Raw genomic sequence first — 27,811 nt, 5'->3', positions numbered from 1 at the left:
GTTTCCCTGCTCTACAGAAAAATTGTCCTTAAGTCACCTTTCCCTCCCTTAGTCACATTAATACAGCCGTGTGCTGGCTCCTATCCTAGGATCACATTTTCATTATAATAAAAAAAATATACAGTGCCTTTTTGTCATCCTTGAAGAGAGTAACAAAACACAGCAAACCTATTATCCTGATTAAATTTTACCAATGAAGAAGAGATCCATTATGAAATTAGCTCATCTGCTGAAAGAACATTCCTATAGAGACAGGTATTTAAATGCATTTCTCTTGGCCACATTACTAGGAGTTCTTGAGATGATGAAAAAGATTTTTTGTTAAACATCTTAATCCCAATTCATTTTCACCCTTCAGTGTGAATTCCCAAGAGCTGCTGACACTTTGGCACTGCCATGTGAATGGCTGGAGCGCCTTCTGCCTGCTGCCCCGTCCGTTAGCTCTCACTGAGACACCACAACTTCCCCAAACAAACTCAGGGTTTGCTTTTCATGCTCAGAGATCCTCTTGAAACGTTGACAAAAGAGGATTTTTAAGAAACATCGTACTTGGTTTCAACACTGTACTTACTTAGAAGTGCAGTGTTGAAACCAAAACAAACAAGAGTTTTAAATTTTCATTTCTCCAGGCAAGGTAATTAGATGACACTGGTGGATTCTTGGGAAATACTTGCAACTCTGGGATCACCTGCACTCAAGGAACAAAATAAAAAGGTAGAACATTCTATAAGACGGCATCTTTTCTTATTTTGGGTATGTCAAAAATTAAAAACAAGCAAACAAATCCCAGATTAAATATTCCATTTCTACCATAACCAGGAGCGCCCACAGGAATGAACCAGGCTCAGAGCCTGGCTTGCTATCAACAATTCTGTTTTGTACCAGAAGATACCTCTCTGCCTCAGTCAGAGCCAGCAGCTGCTCCAGCAATTATAGCTTTAGTATCAGTGAATACACATCAAGGAAAGGGCAAATTACAGGGCTTGCCCCTTCATTGCAACTCACTGTATTTGGAGCCACTCTGGGACAGATTGCTTTGCAGAGCCCTGCCATGAGCTGCACCAGGGAATTGTTCAGAATAATATAAAAAGAGGGCAAAGGAGGAGTTTTAAAGATGACAAAATCCTACACCTGGTTCACCACAGTTCTACAATCAAGCAGTGCAATAGCTGAGCTGTGGGAACCTCACAGCACAAGGGTAGGAAGAAGCAGTTGGGAATGGCAACTCCTTTAAACCAGTGCAGAGACAGAGGCCCCTGCACCAACAAACGCTCAGTCTGCAGGCGTTGCCTCCTGGCAGAATTTCCAGCCTTGGCTTAAAGGTTCCCTACTATAGCACGTGAACTTGTGCCAGGGCAGAACAACCTCCTGCATGAGCATTCCAAGGACAATCTCACATAAAATGTGTGACTGCATTGAAGAGCACCTTCAGAAGGCAGTAAGGAGGCATTTCTTTGGTAGTTTGGAAATCAGTGAATTAGGATTGGTAATCAACAAAATATGTAGTTTGCCCACACATTTCAAATTTCAAAGCATACTGCTCTTGGGAACAAAGCAGATAAGCAACAAAAATCATGAGGGTCTCTAACTACAATTTAGCCATACTTCCAACACACTGTCATGCTGTTAGCTTCAGTGGGGGCAGAAAACTCCTCACTAAGGCTTTGGAATGCAACTCTTGCTGTTTCTTTAAACAGTTGCTGTGCTGCACCAACTTATCTCCCTAAGTAGCTATACCACTTTAGCTTCCTTGGAGGTCAGTTACTCATCAGGCTAAGCACATCCGGAGTAGGAAGAAAATGCCTTAATCCTGTTTTGTGTGCTCGCTTTTATACACACATCCACAATTCTCCCACATGCAACAGGAATCCTCATTTGCTGCTCTGGCTGCCCATGCTGAACAGCTGCAGATGTCCACGAGGAGGACTTTGGCTCTTACTTCTTGTGTGTTACAGCAGAGGTACTTCTCAGAAATCCTAAATTAAAAGGTAAAACAAGAAACCATGTGGATTTATTTGCACATCTGCTGAATGATTTTCAGGACTTCAATTAATGATGTTAAGTTTCTCTGAGAAATACAGGAAGCAAAAATGTGATAAAAATTGGCTAAAATTAAGTGCCTGTGCATTTACCTGAGGGAATTTATTTTACATTAGCGTGATTATTAACAACAACAACAACAACAAGAGGCAGCACCATAACACTTTCCTGGTATGCACAAACAACTGCTGGTCTATAAAATAGCATCGGCCTTCATACCCAGGGACAATTTTTTATTTAGATTAAAGGAAAAAGTTTCCTTTAACAACAGAGGAAGAGTCTGCTCTATCAGAAAATGAAATGAAGCAATTCAATCGAGGGGTGTTTATCGAACCACCAATCTTTACTGACCAGTAATTTTTTCAATATATAACAACTCTTGATTTTCTTTATATACAGAAGAAACCTTGCAATCCATGCTTTCTTGAATGACGGCCTCTGTTTCTTGTTGGACAGAAACTTGGATACAAAAAGTAATACTGTATGAACAGAATACTTAGCAAAAGTGACCAAAAAGTTTAAAATGCTTTTTAGAAGTAACATCAAAAGATACATTAGGAATAAAATCCAGGTCCATCCAACTGTCTTGCCACTTATTCATTTTCTCCTGTAACAAAGAGGTGCACACTTTTCTTGGACTGTAGCATTTGAGCAGTGCGATCTATGCCAACCACTGCAGCCAATTTCTGAGCATCGTACTTGGAATAGAGCACAGTGCACGTCCAAGTAGCATCCACTCCACTGTCAGTGGCCTTCATCATGTTACACAACTCGCTGTAGAAGTGGGAGTAGGTTGGTAACTCGTAGAAAATGAGGTTCCTAATGCCTTTTATTGTGTACCTGTAGCAGGAGGGGAGAAGAGTAACTTTGTTGCCAATTTTTATGAAGTATGCATGTTAAAACATCAATCCTATCTCAGTTTATCCATTTCAGTGCTGTGGCTCAACTCTGCAAACCCTGCATCTTGGAGTAAACTTGCCACAGATGTGGGATTAAGGGAGGTCAAATGCTGCCAGGCATCATGACTTCCTCTGAAGTACCAGCCACTACCAATTTCTGCAGTATTCAGCGTCTTTGGCTAAGATCTTAAGTGAAGCCTGATCATTTTGGCTTCATATTCAAGTTTCACATCCATGAAACCTTTTCTATTTGCCTCAACATCTTCAGCTACTATAAGAAAAAAATGTTCAATCAGGAACTTCCAAATGGCTCCTGTCAGGATGCGGCAAATTTTCCAGGTGCCTCAGCATGCTATACTGCCTTATCAAACCAATTATACACCCTTTCCCAGAATTTTATATAGTCACAGTGGCATAGATGAATGCCAGTAAAGGGCACAATTAATCCAATTTCACAGGATATATAATTCCATCCTGACATCAGTGGACTCGGCAGCACTTCCCTCCTGAATACAGCCCCATGCACATCATAGCATTCAGAGCTTTGCAAGGGAACTATGGCAACATGCAAAAGTTTTAAATTACATTTTTTTAAGAAAAAAAAAAGAAGTCCTCAGCGAGATCCAACAGGTTCAAAAAGCAGTGAAGCCCACCTGTGATTAAGGCCACTATACTTTCAGAACAGTATATATGCAACTCAGAGGAAAACAGGCCACAATTTACCTTTTGTAGAAGTGGAAGCGCTCGGTGAGCAGTAAGAACTGCTTCTCTCCCTTGAGGAAGGACCGCCTCGCTCTGCAGATGCCAGCCTTTTTAGTGTATTCACAAATGTGGGTAAAATTCAGCTCCTCTTTCTTGAAGTAATTTCGAAGTCGCACATAGTCAAAATATGATGGAACATAAATGAGCGTGTGTGACATGATGGCGTCGCGGTACTCGGGCAAAACCTTGTTGACGAAAAACTGAAACCTAAGTTAAGAAAACATGTATGCTTTAATCAGAATAACACCTGGCTTTCATGACCTCACACAGGAATATCATCAGACACAACAGACTGCTGAAGGTTTTAACTATACATTTCCTTCTTTAACTTCTTAGGATTCTACACTGGTAGAAGATAAAGGGTCAAGGCTTCACCAGTTCCACACAGATATCACAGAAATTGGTATTGTTCTCCTATGTTTCATTATCCAGTGCCTCCGGCAAGGAGAAATTTAGCATTCCTCTGACTCTGTGCAGGGCCTAGCCCACACCAGAAGACTAATGAAGACTTCTACTGCGAAATCCCACTGGCCCTATGTTCTGTAGGAAGCAGTAAACTCCACTGAATCTGAAACTGCAGTCACGAGGGCATAGCAAAATAGTCTGGAACACAGAGTACCTCGTATCTATTACAGAAGTTAAATTTTCAGCTTCTATCCTTCGGAAAACATGAGGGAGCTGGACCACAACACGGCTAATGGAGCCGCTCAGCGGCACGTTGCGGACAGCCACCTGCAGGAACAAAGCAGGATGGTTTAAGGAAGTAGCATCTCAAAGGCAGCCCCTCTCCAGGCAGCCTTTTGCCAACAGCACACACCTGCGAGCTGTGCTAAAGGCTTACATATAATTTACATGCATCAAATTACGAGAAAACAAAACTTGACTGCCGCCTTGAAACAAAAGAATCAAATAAGTACTGCTGCAAGAAGAGCAGCTCTCTAAGCCTCTAAGCACAGCATTAGAGGTCATCATGCAGCACTGTGGAGATCCAGACAGAAACATTTAGGGTAATAGAAATTACTGCCACACAGATACTTTTACAACTGAATTATGGAATTTTTCCAGGCTGGCTTCTCTGTTCCTCTCCCTCTTCATTATGCCTAAAGAAGGCCTTAGCTCTGACATGAACTCACCTGCCCCATGTAATTGAAGCAGTGTTTGTTGAAGATAGAGTTAATTTGGGGATCTTGAAGAGCACTGAACAGCAGCGTCTGGCGGTAGTACTTGGACCAGTTATGGAGGTTTGGCATTCGCACTCGGGAAAAGTCTACCCCATGGGAATCCAAAGGCAGCAGGTTAATGTGCTTCATCAGGTGCTGCACAGACACAGAAACATACTGTTGCAGATTGAAGTAATTGCACCCCGACTGCAGAGAGCATTAACTACAGCAAGAAAGTGGACAAGGAAGAGCAAGATAGCACAGAATATAAAAGCAGTGATCGCCCAAGACACAGCTGCCTGGGATTTATTGACCCCATCAAGAGTAATTCACCTAATTTCATTCCACAGGACTCAAAACTGCCATTTCCTCAGTCATCAATAACAACAGCCTTTGCTTCTAGTCCTCTCCCATGGGGGAAGCCTAATGGATTTGTTTGTATATACTGACGTCAGCAGGTCCAAGGTTTCTGAGCTAGAAGCAGCTGAACTGCTGTTCCCACTGCATGCAGGGGCAGCCTGGGTGCAAGTCAAGGAATCCACCTGATTTTGGCCTCACTGAACAATGCCTAGGACCGGTACTGCTGTTGCTGCACCACAGACAGATGCACTCCAACAAAACAAAACAAAACAAAACAAAACAAAGAAAATGGGCTGTGGGACACTCCAGGAGCATCATGTAGGCTCATAAGCCAGCCTTCCCCAGGACTTCCCAGGAAATAGGACACCTCTGGGCTCATTCAACACGTACAGTAATGCCAGGCTGCCAAAATGATAGGCTCAGATTCCTCAAAGGTGTTTCTGTATGAAATACACAAACAAAAACAACCGCAAACCCCAAGTTTTCAAGCTTGAAAACTTCTATGAACCTACAGCCATAAAACATGGCTATTGCCATGTACTGTTGGCAATCCTAAACTCATTATACATGCAGGATAAATCTGTTTCACTTAGGGCATGACTAATGCTTGGCATCTCTACTGTCAGCGGCAACAAGCACCAGTGCCCACTGCTTTCTGGAGGAACCTCAGTGAGGTTGGATAAATTCCTCACACAGCTGTGATCTGAGACACTGTGCAGTCAGACAACTGGCAAGATTTTCTCCCAGAGGTGATTAAAGGAACCATCACCATGTCATTCCTCATTCTGCAAAATAATTAGAGCTGTCTAAAAAAAGAAAAAAAAAAAAAAGCCATTCCCCCCCCCCCCCCCCCCCAAAAAAAAGAAAAATAGCCAGCCAACCAAAAATGTACCAAAAAACCCAACCCCACAACCAAACTATGATGAAATACAAGAATAAAGTACAAAATCATAGAATCATAGAATGGCCTGGGTTGAAAAGCACCTCAACAATCATGTAGTTTCAACCCCCCCCGCTATGTGCTGGGTCGCCAACCACCAGACCAGGCTGCCCAGAGCCGCATCCAGCCCAGCCTTGAATGCCTCCAGGGATGGGGCATCCACAGCCTCCCTGGACAACCTGTTCCAGTGCATCACCACCCTCTGTGTGAAAAACTTCCATCTTATATCCAAATTCTAAGATTTACAGAGAACAGGTACTGAATACTACCAAAAGCTGCAGGAAAATTACTTTAGTAAAAGGAAATAAATATTGGTGGATGAAAGAAAAGCAACAAATAGATGTCTAGAATAAAGTCAGTTAAAAATAGCAAAACTATTCATTCTTAAAAATAATTAGGTGAACAAGACACAGTGCAACACAAAAATACGGAAACCATACCAGAACATGTTCCCAGTTCTGCATTAGGTAAATGTCTGCCTGATCAATTATGAGCATTTCTATGGATGACAGAAAATCAAAGTCTCTCTTCTTCTCTCCCTCTGTGCCAATGATAGTCCTCATACCCAGGGGAGAGGCAATGATGATGTCTGATGAATAAAATGGTGCATACAATCTCATGCTCTTTTGAAGAATCGCAACCCCTGTCAGAACACAAATAGCATTTCTTAGTCAAGGTTAACGATCAACCATTTTCTACAAGAAGACTCCGTAACAGTAACTCCCTACATTTCTTCTCCCTTAGCACATGCTTGTGATTACAGCAGGACAAAACCAATCTGGCTGAAACTTCTCTTCCCTGACAATGTGCTTATTCACCCTTCCTCCGTTTCATAAGCCTTTGGCAGATTTTCATTGTTAGAACTCTTTCAGCAGTTCTTTCTTTTCTCAGTTTTTTCATAGCTTGCATGACATTACTGAGCCAAAACACATTTCTCTTGATTTACTGTTAAAATAAAAAAAAAAAAAAGAGGAGGAAAGAGAGGCTAAAAAGATGAAAAAAGCAGAAGTAGAAATGATTAACTACTCCTTTCACCCTCACCTCTAGGCTTTGGTCTATGTCATTATCTACTATAGTAACAGTTATTTCAATCTGTCATGAAAGATTTAGCATGGATCTCCTGAGCGCTGATTGCTTTCATTCACAGGGTCACAGGAGATGCTACTAAAACACCAAGGACGAGGTTGATCATGTTACAAAGGCAGAAAGCATAGCCAGACCTGCACTTCTGCCAGGGAAGGTGCTACCTGGCTTCTCAAGGCACATGCTGCAATCAACCAGCTTATGCATCACCTCTAATGATACAGAGGAAAATCAAAGAAGCAAAGGAGAAGGAGACTGTTACCTATAATTATATGGACCCAAGTTTTCTGATTTTACAATCTCGATCTGGACCACATTCAAACCAACCACTACAGGTTGTCCAACACACATGTCTCTTCAGCTTATTGCCCTGCCTGCCTGAAGCCAGCTACTCTAAGCACAGCTGAAGGCACATCAAGAATTTCACACAGGCTCCCATAGGGACATTTCCTGCTGGCTATTTTAACCCGATAATAAAATTATTTTAATAAAAAGGTTAAATTTCCAGGAAGACAGCACATATCTCAAAACATGTTGGCATATAAACATTTCAGAAATTCTACATGTATTTAGTTTAAAAACATGAAAGGGTGGTTTTAGTAAGGTGTAACAAATGTGCCCTAAATTAGATCTTCATGCTGAAGTAACAGGATGCAAAGCACATTAGGAAGGAATAATTATGCCACTTCTATGATTTGCTTCTGCAAGTAACGGCACCCAAAGTTTCTTCAAGCATTTCTTCACACCTAGTAAATGGATCAAGGAGACTGCACTATAGGAGAGGACTGAAAGGCAAATTATTTTGCTACAAAACATAAGATGTTCTCAGCAAGACAGATATTCACTGGGGAAGCACGAAAGATTGAGTGGGAACAACTTGCATCTTCCACTCTATCATTAAACCTCTTGGGATGCCAATATATCTTTCAAGGGACAATAATTTCAAGACCCTCTTATCTGTCAAGTTAAGTCAGAAAAAAACTCTGGCAGCTCCAGGAACCAAGCTAATTCTTTGCACACTGAGTTACTAAAACAGCTTGAAATTACTATGAAATAGTCTTAAATTTGCTGTTTGTCCAACAGTCCTAATTGCTGGCCGTTCCCTAGCATTCAAGAAAACCATGGGCAATACAGTAGAAAACTGCTTTGCTCAGTACTGAGCTTGTTCCATTCTTACTGACTTCAAGATACACCGCGAATATGCTAACTTGACCTGATGTTTTATTTTTTTTTAAATAATATGGGTGATTCTGCTACATAATCAAGATTATCCTCTTTTAAATGAGGTGTGGGCAACCGTGCCACAATAAAGCAATGACTGCATTTTAAGGGACTCTTGAACTTGGAGTGAAAATGTTTACTTTTATATTTTTGCTTCCTTTTTTTTATGGCAAGGAATGGACTATTTTCAAAAACATTCACGATGCCACTGCAGACATAGCATAAATACCTAGGAGCCCTCAGTCTCACCAGCCCTGATGGCTCCCAGACATCAAGGAAGAACCTGTTAGATTACCCCTCACTTCTTTATAAACCGAAGGCACGTTCTGTAGGTCATTACCAATTCTGAAATGGTCATCAATGTTGCCGGCGAAGACGGCCTCATAATCTTCAGGTCTTTTCAGGTTGGGGGGCTTCTCGTCTGGGTCAGAGCCAAATTCCCCTTTGAAGCGCTTTTTGTTACTTACATCTATTTTTCTTTTCTCGTTCACTTCAAGAAGACTGATGAAAATGTGCACAATTCGCAAAGCGCATTCCCGGAAGGGCACTATCATCAGCACCTGCATGGATCAACAGTTACAACACAACAACCCAGAAAACACAAATATCCACAGTTAAGAATGTGAAGTAATCGTTTTGTCTTTGAAGTGCCCACATTTGGGCCTCCCAGCAATCAAAACAAGCATCAGCTTTGAAACTGTACAGCAGACAGTTGGCACAACAAGCGACAGGCTAATCCAAGTTGAATCTACCTGATTATCAACCAGTGGGTGCTGTGGGTTAATGACATGAGCCCCAGCGCAATGATACTTTGGACTCTGTGGCCTTGTAGCAAATGTCTTCCAGGCACAATCAAGAGATGTGGAAAGGCACGTGGAACGAATCATGTAATAGCAGCAATAGAAATACCTCCCACTAAACTACTGGGACATTTACACAGCCTGACCAGACTCCCAAAGCGTGCAGGGAATCACATTACTGAAGTGCTCTCACCTTAGGTCTGGTGAGCCCCTGATCCCTGTAGTCGTCACTGTCAGTCCCTGGCTTTTGGTCTCTTTTTTTGGCATTGTTGCTGAGCACCTGGGCATTTGCCTTTAGAATGTGGTTCAAGGCATGTAAGCAGTAAGCATGCCGGATTTCTTCTCCATTTGTTAAAGCATTTCTCTCTGGATAGAACAAGTCCCTGTAGGTATTCATAATACAGAAGAGCTCTCTTTGTAACGGGGTAAAAGAGGAATCACTTGGTTTGCTTGCCGACAGGAAATGTTTATTCACTTTTGGCCAAGTGGATTCTAAAGGCTTGTGAAGATAAAGCTGTTTCACATTGAATTCTTTGTCTGGTTTTAAAGTTGTATGCTTCTCCAAAGTGGATGAAAAAGTGAGCTGACCCAGCCTTGGCCACTGAAGGAAAAAAAAAGCAAACAGAAGAGTCAAATGTACCAGATCTAGTACAGTGTAAAGCACAGCTTGTTTAATCAATGTCATGAAATTTGAGCAGTTATCTTCTCATAATACAAGCTGAAACCTTTTTTTCAATATGCAATTTCTTAGCATCTAACTTCAGCTCATTAGGTCTGGATGTATTTTGCAGTGATATGGCTACAACTGTCACCATTTTGCAGATAAGAAAACTGATGTCATTTCTGCCAGTGCTGGAGTCCAACTACATTTACAGATCAGTCACACCTCTGCACTGATTTCGTGGGCAAAACCTTTCAGTGTAATAAGAAAAAACTCTTGCCTTTAAGTCTTCTGTCACACAATTCCTATTCTATTTCTGTAATGTGGCTGCATCAAATTAAGCAAAGATATGCCATGCAATGCTTTAGGTAGCACTGGTATTTCTGACCACCATATTAAAAAAACAAAAAAAAAAAAAAAAAAAAAGAGAGAGAGAGAGAGAAAAGGAAAAAAAAATATCCCAGCTAGCTCTCTGACTGTATAATCATTGGGTATCTTCCAAGGAATGTCACCCAGCATATGGGTGACCAGAATGTGAGGCAATGCTCCAAAACAAAATCAGATGTGAAAAAGTTAAGAAGCAAAACTTGGTCTAAAAAGAATATTTTGAAAAACAGTACTGTTTCAAGTAATGAGGTGGATCTTTTCTCCCCACATATCACTGCCAGTATTAACAAAAGTAGTGAATTCCTCTTTAGCTGCTTGCAAGTGTGTACAAAGGTAGAATGACCTTGAAACACGAACACTGCTGAGACTTTCCGTGGCCACCCCAGGAGCTCAGTTGCAGTGCACCTCTCTGGCACCCTGCTGCTACCATCCTGAGATCAGCCCTGCTTCCACCCAGTGCCACGAGCAGCACCAAATCTTGGATCTCAGGACCACAAAGCAAAAAGCTCTGATTTTCAGATGTGTCACCATATGCTGACATAACAGCAGACTTCAGACCCCAGCTCTCGCTCAGCATTAAGCAAAGAAGAAACACTTCAGCAACAATAGTGACAAAACCTTGACAGCTCCAGAGCCAATAGATAATAAAGATTATGAAACTACTTCACTCGTATACAAAGATATTTTTATCCCAGCATCTTGAAGAACTCCGGGTTGCTACAGAACAACGTTACCTTGCTTTGACTTGAAGTTTTAGAAAGCGTAGATATTTTTTCTACTTCTTTTTCTTCGAGTTCTTTGTCCATGTGCTGCTTAAAGGGATCTGTTTTAAAACAGAAATAACAAAGTCCTGAGAACTACCGTAGCTAATAGCAGAATCAAAAGTTTCAGAACAGATTTGCAAGAGATATGGACAGTTTTTCTGCTGGCCAACACTGCATCTCAAACTAGCTATTTCAAAGCACTGGGAGACAAGAGAAAGGATGTCAAATTCTCTCCACAAAAACAGAACAGATTTGGCAGATTTGCCTAAAGAAGAATTTTAAAAATAAAAAAGGAATGTGGGGAAAGAAAAAGCGCTTACTAAAGTAATCAAAGTTTAAATCACCAAACAAATGTTGGGCAGGAAAGCACTGTGCAGTAGAAAAGATCAGCAATTTTCTGCCTCAAGCTCTGACGCTGATGAACATCAGTTAGCACTTCCACTCCTAGCAGGTGAAATGGGATGTCAACAGTAAAGATCTAAGTGAACTCACTGCCCTCAATTTGTGGTTCTGCTGAGGGCTTTGCATTGCTGGGCAGTGACATGAGCACAGTTAGTGATAAAGCAGAGTAAGATAAGAAGATCAGGAGAAAGGTAGCAAGGATTGCCAGAAGTGAGCAAAATTACGATTCTTCTAATCAGCAATTCTTTTTGGAAAGGAAAGAGATGAGGAACTGTAAAATCATATTATATTCAGAGCCTGGTATGCACAATTAACATGCAAAGCTTATTTTGAAAACCAAACCCTGTATACTGCTGCAGCACTGTAACACTCACTAAGGAAGAGCAGTGAGAGGACACTAATGCCTGCCAAAGGATACCTAATCCACATAAAATTATCCAACAGAAGTCCAGGCATTTGCTAATCACGATACTTGAAAATACCTTCCCAGTAATGCACAGGAATAGGAATCATTCACTCTTCAGTAAATTTTACTGATTTCAGCAGTTGTAAAATAAAGTCAAAGAATGACATGAAGCAGGGTCACTGACCCTGGAGGTGTTCAAGGAACGTTTGGACGTTGTGTTGAGGGAGATGGTTTAGTGAGAACTATTGGTGATCGGTGCTTGGTTGGACAGGGTGATCCTGTGGGTCTTTTCCAACCCTGGTGATTCTGTGATTCTATGATTTTCAGCAATTCTAGTGGCCCTGAGGATTCACTTTCTGCTGTCTTAGGTGATTCATCTTCCACAATCAGTTATAAAGCCGCTTCTATAACATTCCAATGAAAAGTAGTGCATCACTTACAGGTTGAACAAAGCTTTTAGGATACTCGGCATCCAGTTGGAAAGCGTTGGTTCTCATTAAAATGCAATGCCAACAGCCTAAGCAATATCCTCGTGGTAACAAGAATGAGCTGTTTCTTCTATCACATGGCCCTTTGATGCTTCCACACATTCCGTGTATCAACCAGGCTGCCTCCCAGATCTAATGTCAGCTGCTGCTCTAAGATGACAAGCCAGCATCACCAGGGATGCTACATACACATTCCTCTCTCTCAAACTATGCCATCTGATATTAAAACCACAGAGCATGAAATATGAATAGGAGCTCTGCAAGTGCCAACATGCGGCGTATCACTGAAGGATCACACACCCGTGTGCACAGCTATTTGTATTACACACTCCAACACTGGAGCTCAGATTTCACCCATCAGTGCACTGCGGCACCAGCATGCTGGGCTACACCCTTAGAAGCTACCATACAGACCCTCTATTGATGCCTCCCTGATCCTGGTGTAGTCAGACTCCTCTGCACATGCTTCAAAACCCAGAGAGCCTCAAGCATTTGTCTAAAAATTATAAAATGCCATTAAAACAAAAGAACAAGATAACATCCTCTATGTATATTTCTAGTTTCCACTAGTTTGGGCCTTAACCAGTTACAGCAGAAACCATGCACAAATCCCTGTCCATATCAGCTACAGGAAACAAACAGTTCAGCTGTATGCATGTGTTAACTTTAAATGTCCCTTATGTAACAGACTCACACGTGGGCAACACAATAAACTGCGTAGCCAAAGAACTTGGCAGCTACGTAGCATCTCATTAGAGAGTTTGATAATTTATGTGTTTACAGATGCTCAAAAGGCAGATCACCAATGAACAATAATACTACGTTTTACCTTCTGAAAAGGCTTGTGAAGAATTGCTCTCTCTCTTGTCTGCATCACAGTCTCCACTCTCCTCTTCCATGAAATTGGTTTCCAAGCTAAACTCAGCTTCATGTTTCACATCAGTAAACTCCTCAATTGCTCCATGATTCGGGTCACAGGAAGTTTCCACCCCATCAGCTTGCTCCTGGCCAAGTGCCTGTCCTGGTGGGGCTTTAGCTGTGACTTCTTAGAGAAAGAAACATGTTATATTCTCCTGGAAAAGCTAATATCAGTAGCCACTTCTGGCTGCCTATGTCAAACACTTTTACATTACACTTTTTCCTTCAAAAATCTTATGCAAAAAAACAAAGACAGGCCTTTTGTTTTACCTTTTTTGGGTTTTTTTATTATTATTTTTTAAAAGCTATCGTTGTCTGATATGCCAGAAGTTAAATAATATAGAACATAGTTTCCTTGAGAAAATTTAAGGAAAAATATATTCAGAGAATAGAAGTTTTAGCTTCCAAGGAATCTAAACTGAGAAAACAGAGTCGACTCCTCCCTCCCAGAATTTCCTTGGGAACTTCATGAATGAGGATGCTTCCTCATATGGGAAGAGGTTTCCTTAAAATTTAAACACTCTTTACACTGCTGTGAGGCAAATCTTTCCCTTTGCTCAGCAGCAGCAGCCAAGCCAGATGCTGTGTGAGAGAACAGCTTGCGTCTCCCAGCGAGTGGGTGAGAACCCCTGGTATGCTGCTCCATGTGGATTCCTCCTGTGCTGCCACACAAACAACATCTGAGGAAGAAGCAGCAGGCTGGCTGCTGGGAAATGAGCACAGCTACCCTTTGCCCTGCTAAATACTCCAGCAGTTGCTGCTCACACTCACAAAGCGGCAATGGAGCAACAGCCAGAAGAGCACCCAGCCAACCAGCCTGTCTGCACCAGGATCAGGGCTAAAAACAGACACTATTCAAACTTGCTAACTGAAACAATAATTACCAAAGCACAGCAAAAGAAACTACCTTCTTCTTGCTCTTGTACATCATTCTGCTCTTCTTCACCTCCAACAGCTTCTTTGGGCTCCTGGGACCCTTCGCGGTCCAGTTCTGCTTCACTCTCCTCAGCTTCTTCTGATTCACTTTCATCTTCCTCCTCCTCACTGTCAGACTCAGGAGATGCCTTCAGGGTGGCCAGAAGCTTGTGATAGACAGAGACTTGTTCCACCTCAGTCTCTGAATCGCTTTCTGCACTTGATTTATCAGAATTGTCAGACTAAATGTGAAAACAATAACAACAGCAGCAGTCTATTAGACAGCAAGCAAACACGCTCAGCTCCAGCTCCCATACAACATTTTTTTCTTCCCAATCTACCCCTATGCAGATGCAATGAGATTTTCCCCAAATCTCCATTTTATGTCAACAGTTTTATCAAACATTTCCACGTAGACTCTGAAAGGACCTTGGCAGACTTAGGTCCTGGTGCTTTGTTCTGCACTGATTTGACTCAGAGCATCACAAAGTTCTTTCAGCCCTGGAGAACAAATTTGTTCTCGTGACAAACAGGCCTTTGATTTCCCTACAAAAACCACATGTAGAAGGGCATACATACTGAAAATGCTTTTAGCTTTCAAAAAGAAAAATGGAATAACCTTCAGCTGACCGAAGTCCACCAAAGAACGGTCAGGTCTAGCTCAGCATCTAAAGCTCTAAGCTTCAAACAAGCCAGACTCCAAAAGTTAGGTTGTAAAAACAACATGCCAGGTTACAGCCAACTTCATAGCAAAACCAGGATTATAAGCACAGCAACATTTATTTCTTTCTTAGCTCCTTTCAGCGCAAAGCAAAAGCTCAGTAAATACAAAAAAAAAAAAAAAAAGTGCTAAAGGAAACAACTGAGCAGAGTCATTAATTACTTTCTCCACACTACAGCTTTGAAGTCTTTAATTGGTTTGATGATAACGGAGGTTAACAAGAATGAAAACTGAAACACTGTAGTTTGAAGACAGGAATGAGCATGAACGTTTTTCATTCAGCAGAGAACAAAACATCTCATTCCCTAACTCAAGCACCACTGTGTATAAATGCAATAACTTAAAGCATGTCTTACTTTTTGCCATGGCTAAGTAACATTAAAAAAAAAAAAAAAAAAAGCAAGAATAGCAATATTGTATCCTGTTTCTTCTGCTGTCCCTTGGTATTGCAGTTAGGAGTCTGAAGAAAAACTTGGAACCACAAAGAAATCACTCATTTTTTCCTCCTAGAAGCAGGTTTTCTAAAAGGAACAACCAAATCTTCCTGAACAAGAAAGGCACAGTGTTCCACTTCACTGAACTACACAACAGGTAAAGTGAGGAAGAAATAAAAATATATTACCAGTTCACATATTTGAGTTGCTTCTGGTCTTCCAGAAACCCTGAAAAAAATCACCAAAATATCTTGCTGTCAATGATATTATGCAGAGAATAAACACAGATGAAGAAGGGAAGAAACTGTTGAGCCTTAGAGCAGTTGAAACAAAGCTTAAAGCCACAGCATCACACAATTCTCCTTAGGGAAACACAGTCAGGGCTCACCCTGACAGGCTACTCTCAGCTCATGCTACAGCCTGTGTGTGGAGCCCGGGTGTATATGATCATGAAGAGAAACATTTTAAAGCATTTCTGGGTTTAATCAGAATACCAAGTATCAAAAAGAACCTGAGCACAAAGCATAAATACTGGGAAAAGTCTTCTGAAAGTGCTGAGCTTCCTGCAGGACACCAGAACCTAGCAGGACTTGGAAAGAAATTCCTTCCTCTCCTCAGAGGGGCCCAGACCAGGCCTGAGCTACGTGAAGGAGGCCTGCAGGGAAACTGCAGGGCTTACACAGGCTGAGCTGGAACTGTCAAAGCAGCAGCCTGGCTCAGCACAACGTTCATTTACATCTGTAAGCTGGACTCAGGGCACCCAGCCGTAACTGTTAGCTGAAGAGAAAGACGGAGCGGCGCGGCAGCTGAGGGCAGGGTCGGGCAGGAGCTGCTGCTCCCTCTGGGAGAGGCCTCACCCCGAGCGCAGGCATCGATCCCGCCCACAGCTCTCGGGAAGCAGCTCGTACAGCAGCCAGCCAGACGGGAGCCCACCTGTGGCACTGAGCGCTGCCCGGCGGAGCGGGGAAAGCGGACACGTGCTACGCGAAAAGTGCATCAATTCACCACCGCTGGGGATTCTGCCAACGGGACGCTTTAACCCAACCCTTCCCAAAAGGCGCACGGCCTGGGCTCCGGGCACAGGGCCGCGCGGAGGCGACCCGCAGGGCTCACCGGTCGCACACGGGGTGCTGCTCCCCGAACTGCCGCAGGTGTTTCCTCTGCCTCTTGCTCAGGCCGCGCGGCAGTTCCCTCCCGCCGCGCCGCTTCCCCATGCCGGCAGCGCCGCGCTTTACGGCACGGCCGTCAGGGGCGGCTGTCGCAATGCCGCGTGGCGGCGAGCTGCGGGCGGCTGCCGCGCTCTGCTAAGGACCGGCTGCGGCTACAGCGCCCTCACAGCAGGAGATGCGTTCCGGGACGCTGCCGGCTTTCTATAACGACGAGGGACGCTGCCGTGTGCTGTTAAGTTTTCATTGTATATATTTTTATTGAAATAAATGTATCGTTCTGTCTCTTATCCAAGTGTTTTGCTGTAAGTTACTTAGGCAGTGCAAGTTAAACCACAGATGGTAGAATTTTAATTCCCCTTTATTTCATACACTCCATTTTGTTGTATATAATGAAGATGCAGACTAAGATACAAATCCCAAGTAACTCAGAAGACAAGGCAGCTCACTTCTTCCTTCAGCACAGCCCATGCTTGCCTATAGTTCTGTTTTCTATCCCATGCATCACTCCCATAATACCTGGCACTCCGTGATGCATTCCTGTCCTTTTCCTTACACAAAGAAAGGCAGTATCTTGGTGTTATCTTGACGTGCTATTTCACATAAAGTCAGAGATCAAAAGGGAAATACCTGTGAAGATCCAAAAACAGGGCCATGACAGAACCTCCTGCTTTGACAGCTGCTTCATATTTTATGAAATAAAATATACAGAACAAAAATGACCCAAACTTTCTATTTCTCACAGGCACCATAATGAAGCTGAAAGTTCTTTGCACACAAATGGTCACTGAATCAGAGTGTGCCATTTCAGCAGGTCAGTTCAGTTGAGGGACTTGCAGGATGATATATGGTATTTTCAATTCAAAACACAACAGGTTTTGAATTATACACGTGGAACATTCTAAAAACAACAGAACGAATTTTACATTTCAAATAACTAAACATTGGTGTTGGTAATATTTGGTTTAAAGGGGTTGCTTTTCTTCATTGTACTTGCAGTGCCCTGATAGTTAAAAATTAATTGGATGAGGTATGTAAGCACTGGGCAGGTTCTACAAACCTGAAAAAACAAAACATCCGTTTATAAAACTGTTTACATAATATATTGGTCCGTATATTTTGACACCCAAAGTAGGCTGGCAGCTGTTAGTGAAAAAGCATTTGCTTCAGGAAATCCACCTCTAACTTACAGTTACCAATGATTCTGATGACTGAACGGACTTGAAGACTTGCCTACCTACAGTGCCAGCATTTACCCAGTCCTATTCAGAGACAGCCTTACTGACAGCATGCTGAAGTTCTCTATCATATTAGGAACTTCTTTCATGATACGTCTCTTTGTACTTACTACAACTGTTTGGGGCTCCAAAACAGCTTTATACTGGCATCTGTTTTCTGATTTATGGAAATTTATTTGCTCATACTGGCAGAAAATGCTAGAAATCTGCCTAAACAAACTTCAAGATGGTCATAAAGTAGTATTCTGACAGTAAGGAACTCTTACAAACACTGCTGCTTTCTTTCTGTTAAAGCAATGGTTTGAGTTGTCTGCCTTAGCTTTCAAAGTATGGGTGAACTTCATCAAATATTTGTCCAATGTGTAACTGCCTGCATTCTTGAACATTTTCAGTTCTCTTATTCTAAAGTGCTCAGTAAGAGTATACTAACAGGCTGGAATTTAATAGATATGTGCAAAGGGTCAGAACTGATTTCAGACTACAAGTGCCTATCTTCAAATGCCACAGAGCACAGGGAAACCTGAATTCTGAACTGGGCAGAGGGAAAGCAAAAATCTGAAGGTTTATTGTTTTACTGTTGCCTGAGTTCATGAACAGTAAGACTATATAGAAAAAGAAAAAAAAAAAAAAAGAATTAGGTTATACATGTTAAAATCTGGCCCTTTGAATGACTGTCCTGGGTTAATATTTGTTTGTTAGATAGGGCTAATGAAGTATCAGCCAGAGGTGAGAGCAGCAGGATTAATAATCTGTATCCAGGCTACAGGGTGAAAATGTGGGCTACTGCATATTGAAAGTTGAGCTTTGTTACTGAATGTTATCAAAACTTTTCATCTTACGTTTCCTTTACAAAAAGGATACTGATTTTGAACTGATGCTAAGGATTCAGTTTAGTTCCACGAGAGAAAACCACTGAAAGGAGGAAGTATTAGTTGATACACACAGCAATACTGACAGTGCCTTGACTGTTTCAGACTCAGACTGGAGTTCTCAAAAGGTAGGAATACTCTGTTGCGATGCACAGAAAATCCCATGAAGGGTATGTTGCCTTAACTTCAGGGTGTGAAATCAGTGATCCTGGTGATTTTGCTCTATGAATGCAAAAGCAGGCATTTCAGACCGATTACAAATCTGCCTGCGTGTCATTTAAGCTTTGGATGTCTAACTTAAAAAAAAACAATACTGCATGCTCAAATACTGATGTTTTTAAGTAATGTGAAGCATTGCATTTTCTTACTTCCTCTAAAATATGTACTGAAAGAACAGGAAAAGAAGTAAAGAATCAAAAGGGTTACTGACAGTATGGTTAATCCAAAGTTCTTAAGTGAGGATCAGGAACTTGCTGTGAAAGTCAGAAGCCACATCAGTGGATCAAAAAAGATGACCAGAACATACCGTAGTTATCGTGTTATGCAAAGGCATAACCAGAAATAAAGGTGTTGCTATGCCTGAGGAAATCCCTAAACATGGAGGGAAGACTACAACAGGTAACAAAGGATTACAGTCTCAAAAAGAAGAAAGCTTTGTGCAGGGAAAAATAAGGATGAGAAGTACGGCCTACAAAGCAGTTCTGTTAAATACTGGCCTGTAACAATCAGACTCTGCACAGGTAATTCTGCTTCCTCGGGGTGGAGGTAATCTGTGACAACTGGTAAGTACAGTTCTGTCAACACTGCTGAGGTCCAGAGATCGTTTTAAAGGTAGACAGGCTTCCCCCAGTATACAGTGAGGCTGCAGGCAAATAATTCTCCACTGATAACACCTTTCCAAAGATAAAGTATGCCTTCCTGCCTGGGGGCCGCTTATGTGGGTTAATATTTTCCACAGTTGCTACCTAAGTCTGATCCTATTAAGGTCTGATGACTAAAACCGTCAGTCAACTGAAAAGCCACACTGACTGGCCATTTAGTCAGAAACTGAAGGCCCAGAATAGACACCAAAGACAATAAAAGACAACCCCTTAACCTTACTGAGCGTCGAACTAAGAGGTAGAAGACTTAGTATTGAGCACAAGCGCATTTTGATACTATATACAGCTGGGATTTGGCAGGTGGCTTATGCAAAACTAAGACATCGCAAATTTGAAGAAAACATCATGCAGAATTGAAAGAAGCTGTTCCTCTCTGAAGCATCAGTTTTATCGAACCAGGCCAGCACATAGTTTCTTCCTTACTATTATATAATATGTGATACGATTTTAAGAAATGCTATATTATACTAAGAAGAGGAAAAGCTTGAAATTGTGGAAAGCAAATCTTCCAAGGAATAACCAAGCAGTATATCTTCTCCTAAGGGATTGCATTAACCACATTTTTTTGCTTCCTGGACGTATTGCAGAAGATGCTCAGGCAGCTTCCCTTCTGTCACAAACGGTACCAGTTTTACTGACTGTCTTGAAACATCTCTCCTAAAACAATTTTGGGCCTCTCCACAACTAGAAAACATAGCTGATTTTCAAGTACAACCTTGTTTTCTCATCTTTCAGCTATTTCCCATTAAGATTCTGCACTTCTGTCTGATAACAACACTAAGCTTCTTTTCTTTTGTGAATGTGATTTTGAGTACTGTCAGCAAGTATGGTCCAGGCTCTTTGGCTGTCTGGTCAAGGGCATTCCTTATGTAAATTATTTTAACAGCAGTTAAATTACAGCCAAAGTAGATTTCTACAGCTCTGTGCTACCTGCTAACCTAGTAAAAGCAAAGTGCTTAATGCAGTCTGAAGTCACTGATTGTTTTGCACCTAGCAGTATCTCTTTTGATTGACAGCGAAGTAACCTTCAAGTTAGTTGAGCACCCTTTTACTACCTGTACTCTTTTTTTCTCCCTCTAAGCATCACCTGTGTCCAGCTAGACTATGTTTACTGAATAACCAACCCACCACTTTAGAAAAAAGGCTACACCTTTCCCTACAGTGAAATAAGGCATTTAATGCACCATTTGTCTTATGTACAATGAGACTTTCTAGCATCCATTTACTTTGCAACAAAGTCCTACAGCTACTTCATAAAATCAGAGACTTACACCTGCAGAAAGCTCCTATTTGTACTGGAATCAATGTGTTCTCCTTTTAGCAAACAGTTAATAATACTGGAAATTAGGCTATTGGAACTGTAAGAGCATAGAAAAATCTCACTATATCTCAGTGCTCCTTAAGACTGCATTTTCTGACATGCTACACGTTAATACATAAGCTGTACACACAACTGGCATTTACTTATTTCAAAGCACCACTAACAAAACAATGTCTAACAGTCTGCCATCCTTTACCTTAAACTTTACCCTAATGCAAGCAGTATCTCCTAAGTACTTCAGAATTCAGAAGCCACACGGTGTCAAATGGGGATCTAGGTTATTTATAAATACGTTTTAGCTTTCAAAAAACACTACAGATGATCACAGCATGCAGTCAAGCCTCTTCACATTACAGATGCTTGGTTAGTCTAAAAGTTCTGGAGCTATGATCAAGAATAACTTAGTAAAATAAGAATATTTACAGAATATTTAAGAATATTTATAAAACAGGACTTTTATTTATCAGTAGATCGTCTTAGTAAATTAGGTTGATAGGAGCAAGTAGTTCCAGTACTAACAACCAAGTACCTGGTGAATTCATGATTTGACTTCTGTTTCTTCTACTTGAGGTAGAGAGTCCCAAACTGGCTCCTGGATGTGTTCAGGTATTTTCTCTATCTTTGTCTAGTACGGAAGGAAGGACACAATTCATTATACCAACTAGTTAACATCTAACTACCATGCCTTGTTTATTTTGGTTTCAGATATTTATGGGATTAGAAGTGCCACCTAGTGACGTTTTTGAGTAATACAGCCTCCTTTCAATATTTAGAAAAAACAGCCTTCACAAACTACATGTGTTTCTTCTAGTGACTTTCTAAAGGATTCAGTAATTATTAGTACTTGCATCTCGACTTAATCTCACAGCAGTTAAAAACATGAGATGGAAACTCACCTTTTTTACTTCCATGGCAACCCCTTCAGGTAGGTTTCGTTCAACATACTCTAAGTACACTGCAGCAGTACTGCCCGTTAGGTGTTTTAACTAAAACAGAAGCAATGTGCTTTTTTAGTGAAGGACTATTACTAATACTTCAAATGGAATATGAAAAAAAGGAGTTTGCTCTGACTTCTCTAGTTTTTGCAGTGGGTCCAAGCATCTTACACTAAGCCAGCTCCCATAAAATTCAACACAGGCAGGTAAGCAGTACACATCTTATGCAAGTATAAAGTAGCAATTCCATGCAGAACTGTATATATACTGTGTGCTCATACGTATTGATCGTGATAGAAATGGACCTTAATAGTGCAAGAATCAGATCAAACTGCAGGTTAGGCAAGAACTCACAGCTTTTTTATATTCTCAAAATTCAAGCTGGATTGAAATCCCCCAACTCCAGAACCCTACCATGTTCTTGATTCTAGTTTCTCTTGGAAAGCAGAAGTTGTGTTTATGGTCTGTGGGCAGCCATCAGCAATGCTCTACTGTCTGAGGACTGAGGGCAGAGACACATTTTACTAAGCACAACTACACCATAATAGACCTACAGGCCACAAAGAGCTGGCAGTAAACTTTTATTCTGAGAAGGTCAACCACAGCTGCATACTAAACCATATATAAGTGTGCGTCACCAGCCACAGAACTAGTGGTTTGTACACACTTCCTTCCTGGTATTCCTCCCCTTACAATTTTAGTTTGTCACATGATGTTGCACAGGGCAAAAGTGTTCAAAATATCAAGCACACTCATGGAGAACAGAACTCTCAGTTACCACCACAACAATTACTTACCTGCAGCATCTTCCCTTCCCTGAGAAAGTTCTTATCCTACAGATTATTGGAAATTAAGAGTATAAAATATATAAAGGTAACTCTGATAACTACCTTATTTTTAAATCATTCTTTCATATACTGGTCAAAATCAACGTTGCAGACAAAAATAAGATGGGCTACACATTCAGAATAAGTTGTGCTACATTTGATGTACCTACATCATTGCCCTCCAACTTTATTCCCAGCATTCATCTCCCCAAGCTAACAATTAATATTTCTTCCTTTTACATCTTTCTTACCTCCAAACAGGTGTAATGTGTTCTCATTTCATACTGAACTCTGTGCTTCTTGTAAATGTGCACAGATTTTAAAAGCGTAAGTCGTTCTATCTTCTTTGGAGGTCTATGTCTGAACAAAGAACAAAGAGAAGATGCTGTAATGTTGAATTTTATATAAATTATGTTACTAGAAATTATCTGAGATTATGGTGAAATTTCTGCTCTTATCTGACATTTAGAAAATCCACGAGGCAGCATGAAGTACTGGTACACGTTAGTATTAATGCTACAGCACTGATAACTGTAACAAGAGCATTTCTGGTATCTTTCAAGCAGTTACAATGCAATCTTACTACAGCAGCATTGCAAGTAGCACTGCTTCTGCTTTCTATCACCACGCTACCATCTAAGAAGTATCAGATTTATAATCTGAGAAGGAATGTCAGATTAAACTCATTTCTTCTAAAAACGGAAATACCTGCAAGCACAGAATTTGAGTTACAGTAGATCACGTAAAAAGCATCTGACATCACATCATGCTACAGATGGGTTACTTACACTTTTTCAACAGTGATGCCAAGTTCTTTAGCTGCAAGCACAGCAAAATACTCGTAGCTGTCCAACACAGCTTTATCGTGGCCTTTAACCAAAAGGGACAGTCTCCGGTACAGTATTTCTGGTTCATCTGAAATAGACACCTGTGTTTTTTAAGAAAAGGTAAGTGTTACCACTCCATGCTCTCCTTTATTAATCCAATCACTGCATATCTTCTTAGCCTGTGTGTCCCATTTGTAAAAGACCCCCCCCCTCCAAACACACAGTTATCCGCTCATTTGATATTTACCTGCAAGAGGATTAATCTTGATCAACAGAGATCCTTCATCTTACTGTCCCTGGTAAGTGTGAAGAGAAACCTAACTTCTGAATATTCAGGCAAAATTTCTCAATCAAGAACGCAAAGGGAATGTCAGCTAAACGAACAACATTTGCAAAGGCAAGAAAGATATTTTCTTGTTAAAGCAAGTTTGGAGCAGCAATATGAGCATTCTAAATAGAAGTGTGAAAATACATGAAATTCTCAAACGTCTATTGGTTATCATTTACGGTCAGGTACAAGAATTCTCACCTTCCTAAAATAAAGCTACTTAGATATACCAGTGTTCCCCAGGCATATTATCCTTTCTATTTGCCTAGATTAGAAGTCTGTGACTTTCAAGTTACAATTTTATGACTCTTAGTTTGAGCATTCATTTCTAATGGCCTGGGCTCACTGTTCATCTGAAAAGCCGTGGTTTATTCTCCTGCAGTTCAGAGTAGTAACTCCAGCACGCAGCAGATGTGGCAGGAAGGCTGGTTTTGAGTTGTGGTTGAACCTGGCAGGCAGCTCAGCACCACAATTTGTTCACACACTGCCCCCTCCCAGTGGGGAGAGAACTGGGGGAAAAAAAACAACAAAGTAGAACTTGTGGCTTGAGATAAGAACTATTTACTGCAACAGAAAAGAAAGAGGACAAAAACAGCAGTAATGTAATATAAAAATAAAAAAAGAAATATGTAAATATGATACATGTGTGTGCGTGTATTCCTCTCTCACTCTATACACACACACACACACACACACACACACAGCAAGGGATGCACAACACATCTGCTCCCTACACACTGATCGATGCCCAGCCAGTCTCTGAGCAGCAGCAGCCCCTCAGTCACCTCCTCTCACTTTCTAGCTTTTACAAGAAGACTCCCTATGGTATGGAATATCCCTTTGGCCAGTTCAGGTCAGCTGCCCTGGTCCTGCCCCCCCTTACCCACACAGAATCACAGAATCACAGAATCACCCAGGTTGGAAGGGACCCCAAGGATCATGTAGTTCCAACCCCCCTGCCTAGCAGGGCCACCAAACACACACATTCAGATCAGGTTGCCCAGGACCCCGTCCAACCTGGCTTTAAACACGTCCAAGGACGGGGCATCCACAACCTCCCTGGGCAGCCCGTTCCAGGGCCTAACCACTCTCCTAGTAAAGAACTTCCCCCTAACATCCAACCTAAATCTTCCCTCCTTCCCCTCAGTCCCCTCGCTAGCAGAGCAGTAAGAGAAGCTGAGAAACCAAACCATCCTTGGCTCTGTACAGTGCTGCTCAGCAGTAACTAAAACACTGGTGTGTTATCAACATGGTTTTTCTCCTAAAGCCAAAACACAGACACTACAAAGGAGAAAAGCAACAAAGCGGCGACTGTGAGCTACAGGAATCATGCTGAAAATACAATCTCAAACGGCAGTAATCTAAACTGTTTCTTACTCAAAGGCCAATTTGACATCATCAAGACTTAAAAAAAAAAAAAACAACACAACAAACCACCTGAAATAGAGGGAGAAATGGTGGGAGAGAAGAAAACTTCTTCTCTCTATTCTCTTCATAATTACAATGGCATGCAATACCCTGTTCTATTAAACACTTACCAGAGGATTAGTCTTCTGTTCCTGTGTATGAACATGGGATCCAGAGAATCGTCCTCCCACCAAGTCAAAGTTTCTAGATTTATGGGGGGGAACATGAAATTAATGTTGAAGTTGCACTTTCTGAGGAAGCATGGGGGAAAAGTGGAAGGGAAGAGGATCTGTTAAACTTACGGAAGAAAACATTGCTTTTGCATAACTCTGCTTGCATAGTTGACAGGAAAAGATGATCCCTGTACAAAACAAATGGTCAAATTGCTTTTTTTTTCTTCACTGGAAAGTAGGCAGCAAATAATACAGACTTATCAAAGGTTACTTGCATGAGCAACAGAGCATAATGCATTGCTTGACATTGATCTGCCAAACTGTAAAGCTTGCTCCATCGGAAAACACAGGAAAACAGGAGCATGGAATTATCTACAATTGTGTCATAAAAATAACAGCAAGCCCCCTCCACACATACACAAATCTCACAGAGCAAACGACAAACAATCATCAAACAGAAACAACAAGAGAAATCCCACACATTAGGGAAATAATACAACAGTTTGCAGCTATGATTAACCAGGCACCCAAACAGCAATCACAAAGTAACTCTTTATTAGAAAATACATTTTGTGTGGTATCAGATCATTTTTATATATAGTAATGTTTTCTCCATAGTTGTACTTTGACAGTGCAGTGAAACCTCCTCAGATGAACATAAGTAGGACTTGCTGCTGTAAAAGCAGTTGAGAAGTGTCCTATAAAGGATACTACAGAGAAATTCAGCTTCTGAACTTGAGATTTCACTTTTTTTTTTTGCAGCAAAACATTCCCTGTGGTTTTGACTATTTGTCCCATTGAAGAGAACACAGAAACAGTTCCAAAAAGCACATTAATTACTGAACTTTTTTTTTGGTATGCGTTAAGTAGTGAACCCAAATGTCAATTAAGACATACCATACATCCTTCATACCAAAAAAATCTCTCCCTTCTGACATGGCTTTTAGCTTCCTACCACTAACTCACCATTTGGCAAAGGACTCCCTGAGACCTAAGAACGTTAAATAAATACATCTAAGGAAATTACCCTGATCCTTACACCTTCATTCTGTGTCTGAAATCAGAATACCATCTTCCCCCCATTAAAGGCAGCAGGAAGTACAGTATCATCACCTGACATCACATCAAGGAAAAGATATGCCCATAAGTGTAGAAGTTTATATTCAGCAAAGGGCTTACACTGTGTGTATGAGTACATGGCACAGAACCTATGCAGATGACAAAGAGGAGATTACAGATTGGGCAATCATTGGGTACATAATATGCTGCTGTAAGAAGACCAAAAAAGTAATCAGGAATTCAACCAGTCCTTTGTTTTTGTGCATATGCAGTCTCTGTTATATAGTCTGTTGCTTTATCTACCTGGCCTTGGAGAATAGATTACTTATTTGCAGGCAAAGATGCACATCCTTAGAGCATGCATGCCATGTACCATGTCCTGTGCTTTAGAATACATAAGGAACAGCCCTTGTAAAACAGACAAATATAACAGAACACTTACCTAACTCTAGTCTTTACAGTACTGCATGATTGTGCATATTATCCCAACCACCTGCAGCTCCATTTTGGCACTAGAAGTGCAACTATACACTGAATCTAAAGTTCTTGTAAAATAAAATTAAAGCTGCTCTATGCAAATTTGAATAAAGCAATGCTTGCAGTATCCCATGTAACAAAGATGGCATTCAGCATTAGAGTGCTTTAGCAGCTTCTTTTACCCTTTGACTTAAATACTTGATGCCCTTTCGCTAATGGCTGCCATAGGAGTAGGAGGGACAATCAAAGTGATACAGAATTCAATTCCCAATTTGAAACACTCCCAGTGCCAATCAGCCTCAGTCGGCTGGAGGAGGTCCTGGAGCACACAGGAGATGGATGCCTCCAAGGGGAGCGAGTCCACAGGGCAGCACATGCGCACAGGGGCTGTGTGGGGCTTCAGAAACCCAATGGGAAATGCATCACATCAGAATCCTCCCAACGTGTGAGAAGGCAATTGCTTTTCAAAGTCTGCAATAGCAGAACCACCACTACTTTATATTTGAAAAGATTTCCCAGTTTTCACACCGTAAGTTCAAGACCTCCATATCCCAGTTACCGCTCCTCGTTATCCCCTTACAACCAGAGCAATAGTTACGACAAACTATAAAACAAGGCATTCCAGAGTCCCGACACATATGGCGACGGAGAGAAGAGCGGCCACACGCCACAGAAACTTAACCCGCAGCTAAAGGGACACCAACGAGCAGGACCGGCCCCCAGGAAACACTCCCCACCTGGCAAAGCCTCCTCCACAAGCACCGCGCCGCCATCTTGCCTCCAGCCAGAGGAGCGCGACCCGGAAATAGAAAGCGGCCTCATCCGCCGCCTTCCGCTCCCCGCTGTCCTGATTTCGGAAGAGCGCCCCCCGCCGGCATGGCGGAACCGCGGTCCCCTCAGGCGCAGCACTGCGGCACCGGCGGGCAGGGCCTCGCGCGGGGG

General features: G+C 41.6%; 2 protein-coding genes across 4 annotated transcripts; both read right to left on the bottom strand.

Moving 5' to 3' along the window:
* Window positions 1-2,362: 2,362 nt before the first annotated feature.
* Window positions 2,363-21,463, bottom strand: UTP25 (UTP25 small subunit processome component). 3 transcript variants are annotated; one of them, XM_048938405.1, is made up of 13 exons: window positions 21,366-21,463; window positions 16,475-17,157; window positions 15,550-15,589; window positions 14,199-14,448; window positions 13,203-13,418; window positions 11,048-11,136; window positions 9,459-9,866; window positions 8,806-9,025; window positions 6,602-6,804; window positions 4,835-5,017; window positions 4,321-4,433; window positions 3,663-3,908; window positions 2,363-2,880 (listed from the first exon to the last, which is right to left on the bottom strand). In XM_048938405.1, the coding sequence occupies exons 2-13, from the start codon at window positions 16,573-16,575 to the stop codon at window positions 2,634-2,636; spliced, it is 2,316 nt and encodes a 771-aa protein (XP_048794362.1). In that variant the 5' UTR covers window positions 16,576-17,157; window positions 21,366-21,463; the 3' UTR covers window positions 2,363-2,633. The 3 variants fall into 3 exon arrangements, with proteins under 3 accessions (XP_048794362.1, XP_048794363.1, XP_048794364.1); XM_048938406.1 differs by having other exon boundaries at window positions 13,203-13,415; XM_048938407.1 differs by lacking the exons at window positions 16,475-17,157; window positions 21,366-21,463 and adding an exon at window positions 16,041-16,108.
* Window positions 21,098-27,728, bottom strand: MRPS10 (mitochondrial ribosomal protein S10). The gene is made up of 7 exons (XM_048938408.1): window positions 27,607-27,728; window positions 25,463-25,521; window positions 25,292-25,364; window positions 23,387-23,526; window positions 22,850-22,958; window positions 21,733-21,822; window positions 21,098-21,461 (listed from the first exon to the last, which is right to left on the bottom strand). The coding sequence occupies exons 1-7, from the start codon at window positions 27,640-27,642 to the stop codon at window positions 21,375-21,377; spliced, it is 594 nt and encodes a 197-aa protein (XP_048794365.1). The 5' UTR covers window positions 27,643-27,728; the 3' UTR covers window positions 21,098-21,374.
* Window positions 27,729-27,811: the final 83 nt, after the last annotated feature.

Source organism: Lagopus muta, chromosome 2 (genome assembly GCF_023343835.1).
Source record: "Lagopus muta isolate bLagMut1 chromosome 2, bLagMut1 primary, whole genome shotgun sequence".
NCBI classification, from domain to species: Eukaryota; Metazoa; Chordata; class Aves; order Galliformes; family Phasianidae; genus Lagopus; species Lagopus muta.
Note: the sequence above shows the minus strand (reverse complement) of the source record. Positions and strands in the feature narration are given on the sequence as shown.

What these genes read in the sequence shown, in the direction of transcription:
- UTP25 (XM_048938405.1), bottom strand. Translation starts at nt 16,575, where the DNA reads ATGGGGAAGCGGCGCGGCGGGAGGGAACTGCCGCGCGGCCTGAGCAAG. An exon ending in AAACTTCAAGTCAAAGCAAG is followed by an intron (nt 9,867 to 11,047) that starts GTAACGTTGTTC and finishes TTTTTCCTTCAG; the next exon opens with TGGCCAAGGCTGGGTCAGCT. An exon ending in AGGGGCTCACCAGACCTAAG is followed by an intron (nt 9,026 to 9,458) that starts GTGAGAGCACTT and finishes TGATCCATGCAG; the next exon opens with GTGCTGATGATAGTGCCCTT.
- MRPS10 (XM_048938408.1), bottom strand. Translation starts at nt 27,642, where the DNA reads ATGGCGGCGCGGTGCTTGTGGAGGAGGCTTTGCCAG. An exon ending in TGTGGAGGAGGCTTTGCCAG is followed by an intron (nt 25,522 to 27,606) that starts GTGGGGAGTGTT and finishes TGTTTTGTACAG; the next exon opens with GGATCATCTTTTCCTGTCAA. An exon ending in CAAAAGCAATGTTTTCTTCC is followed by an intron (nt 25,365 to 25,462) that starts GTAAGTTTAACA and finishes CCATAAATCTAG; the next exon opens with AAACTTTGACTTGGTGGGAG.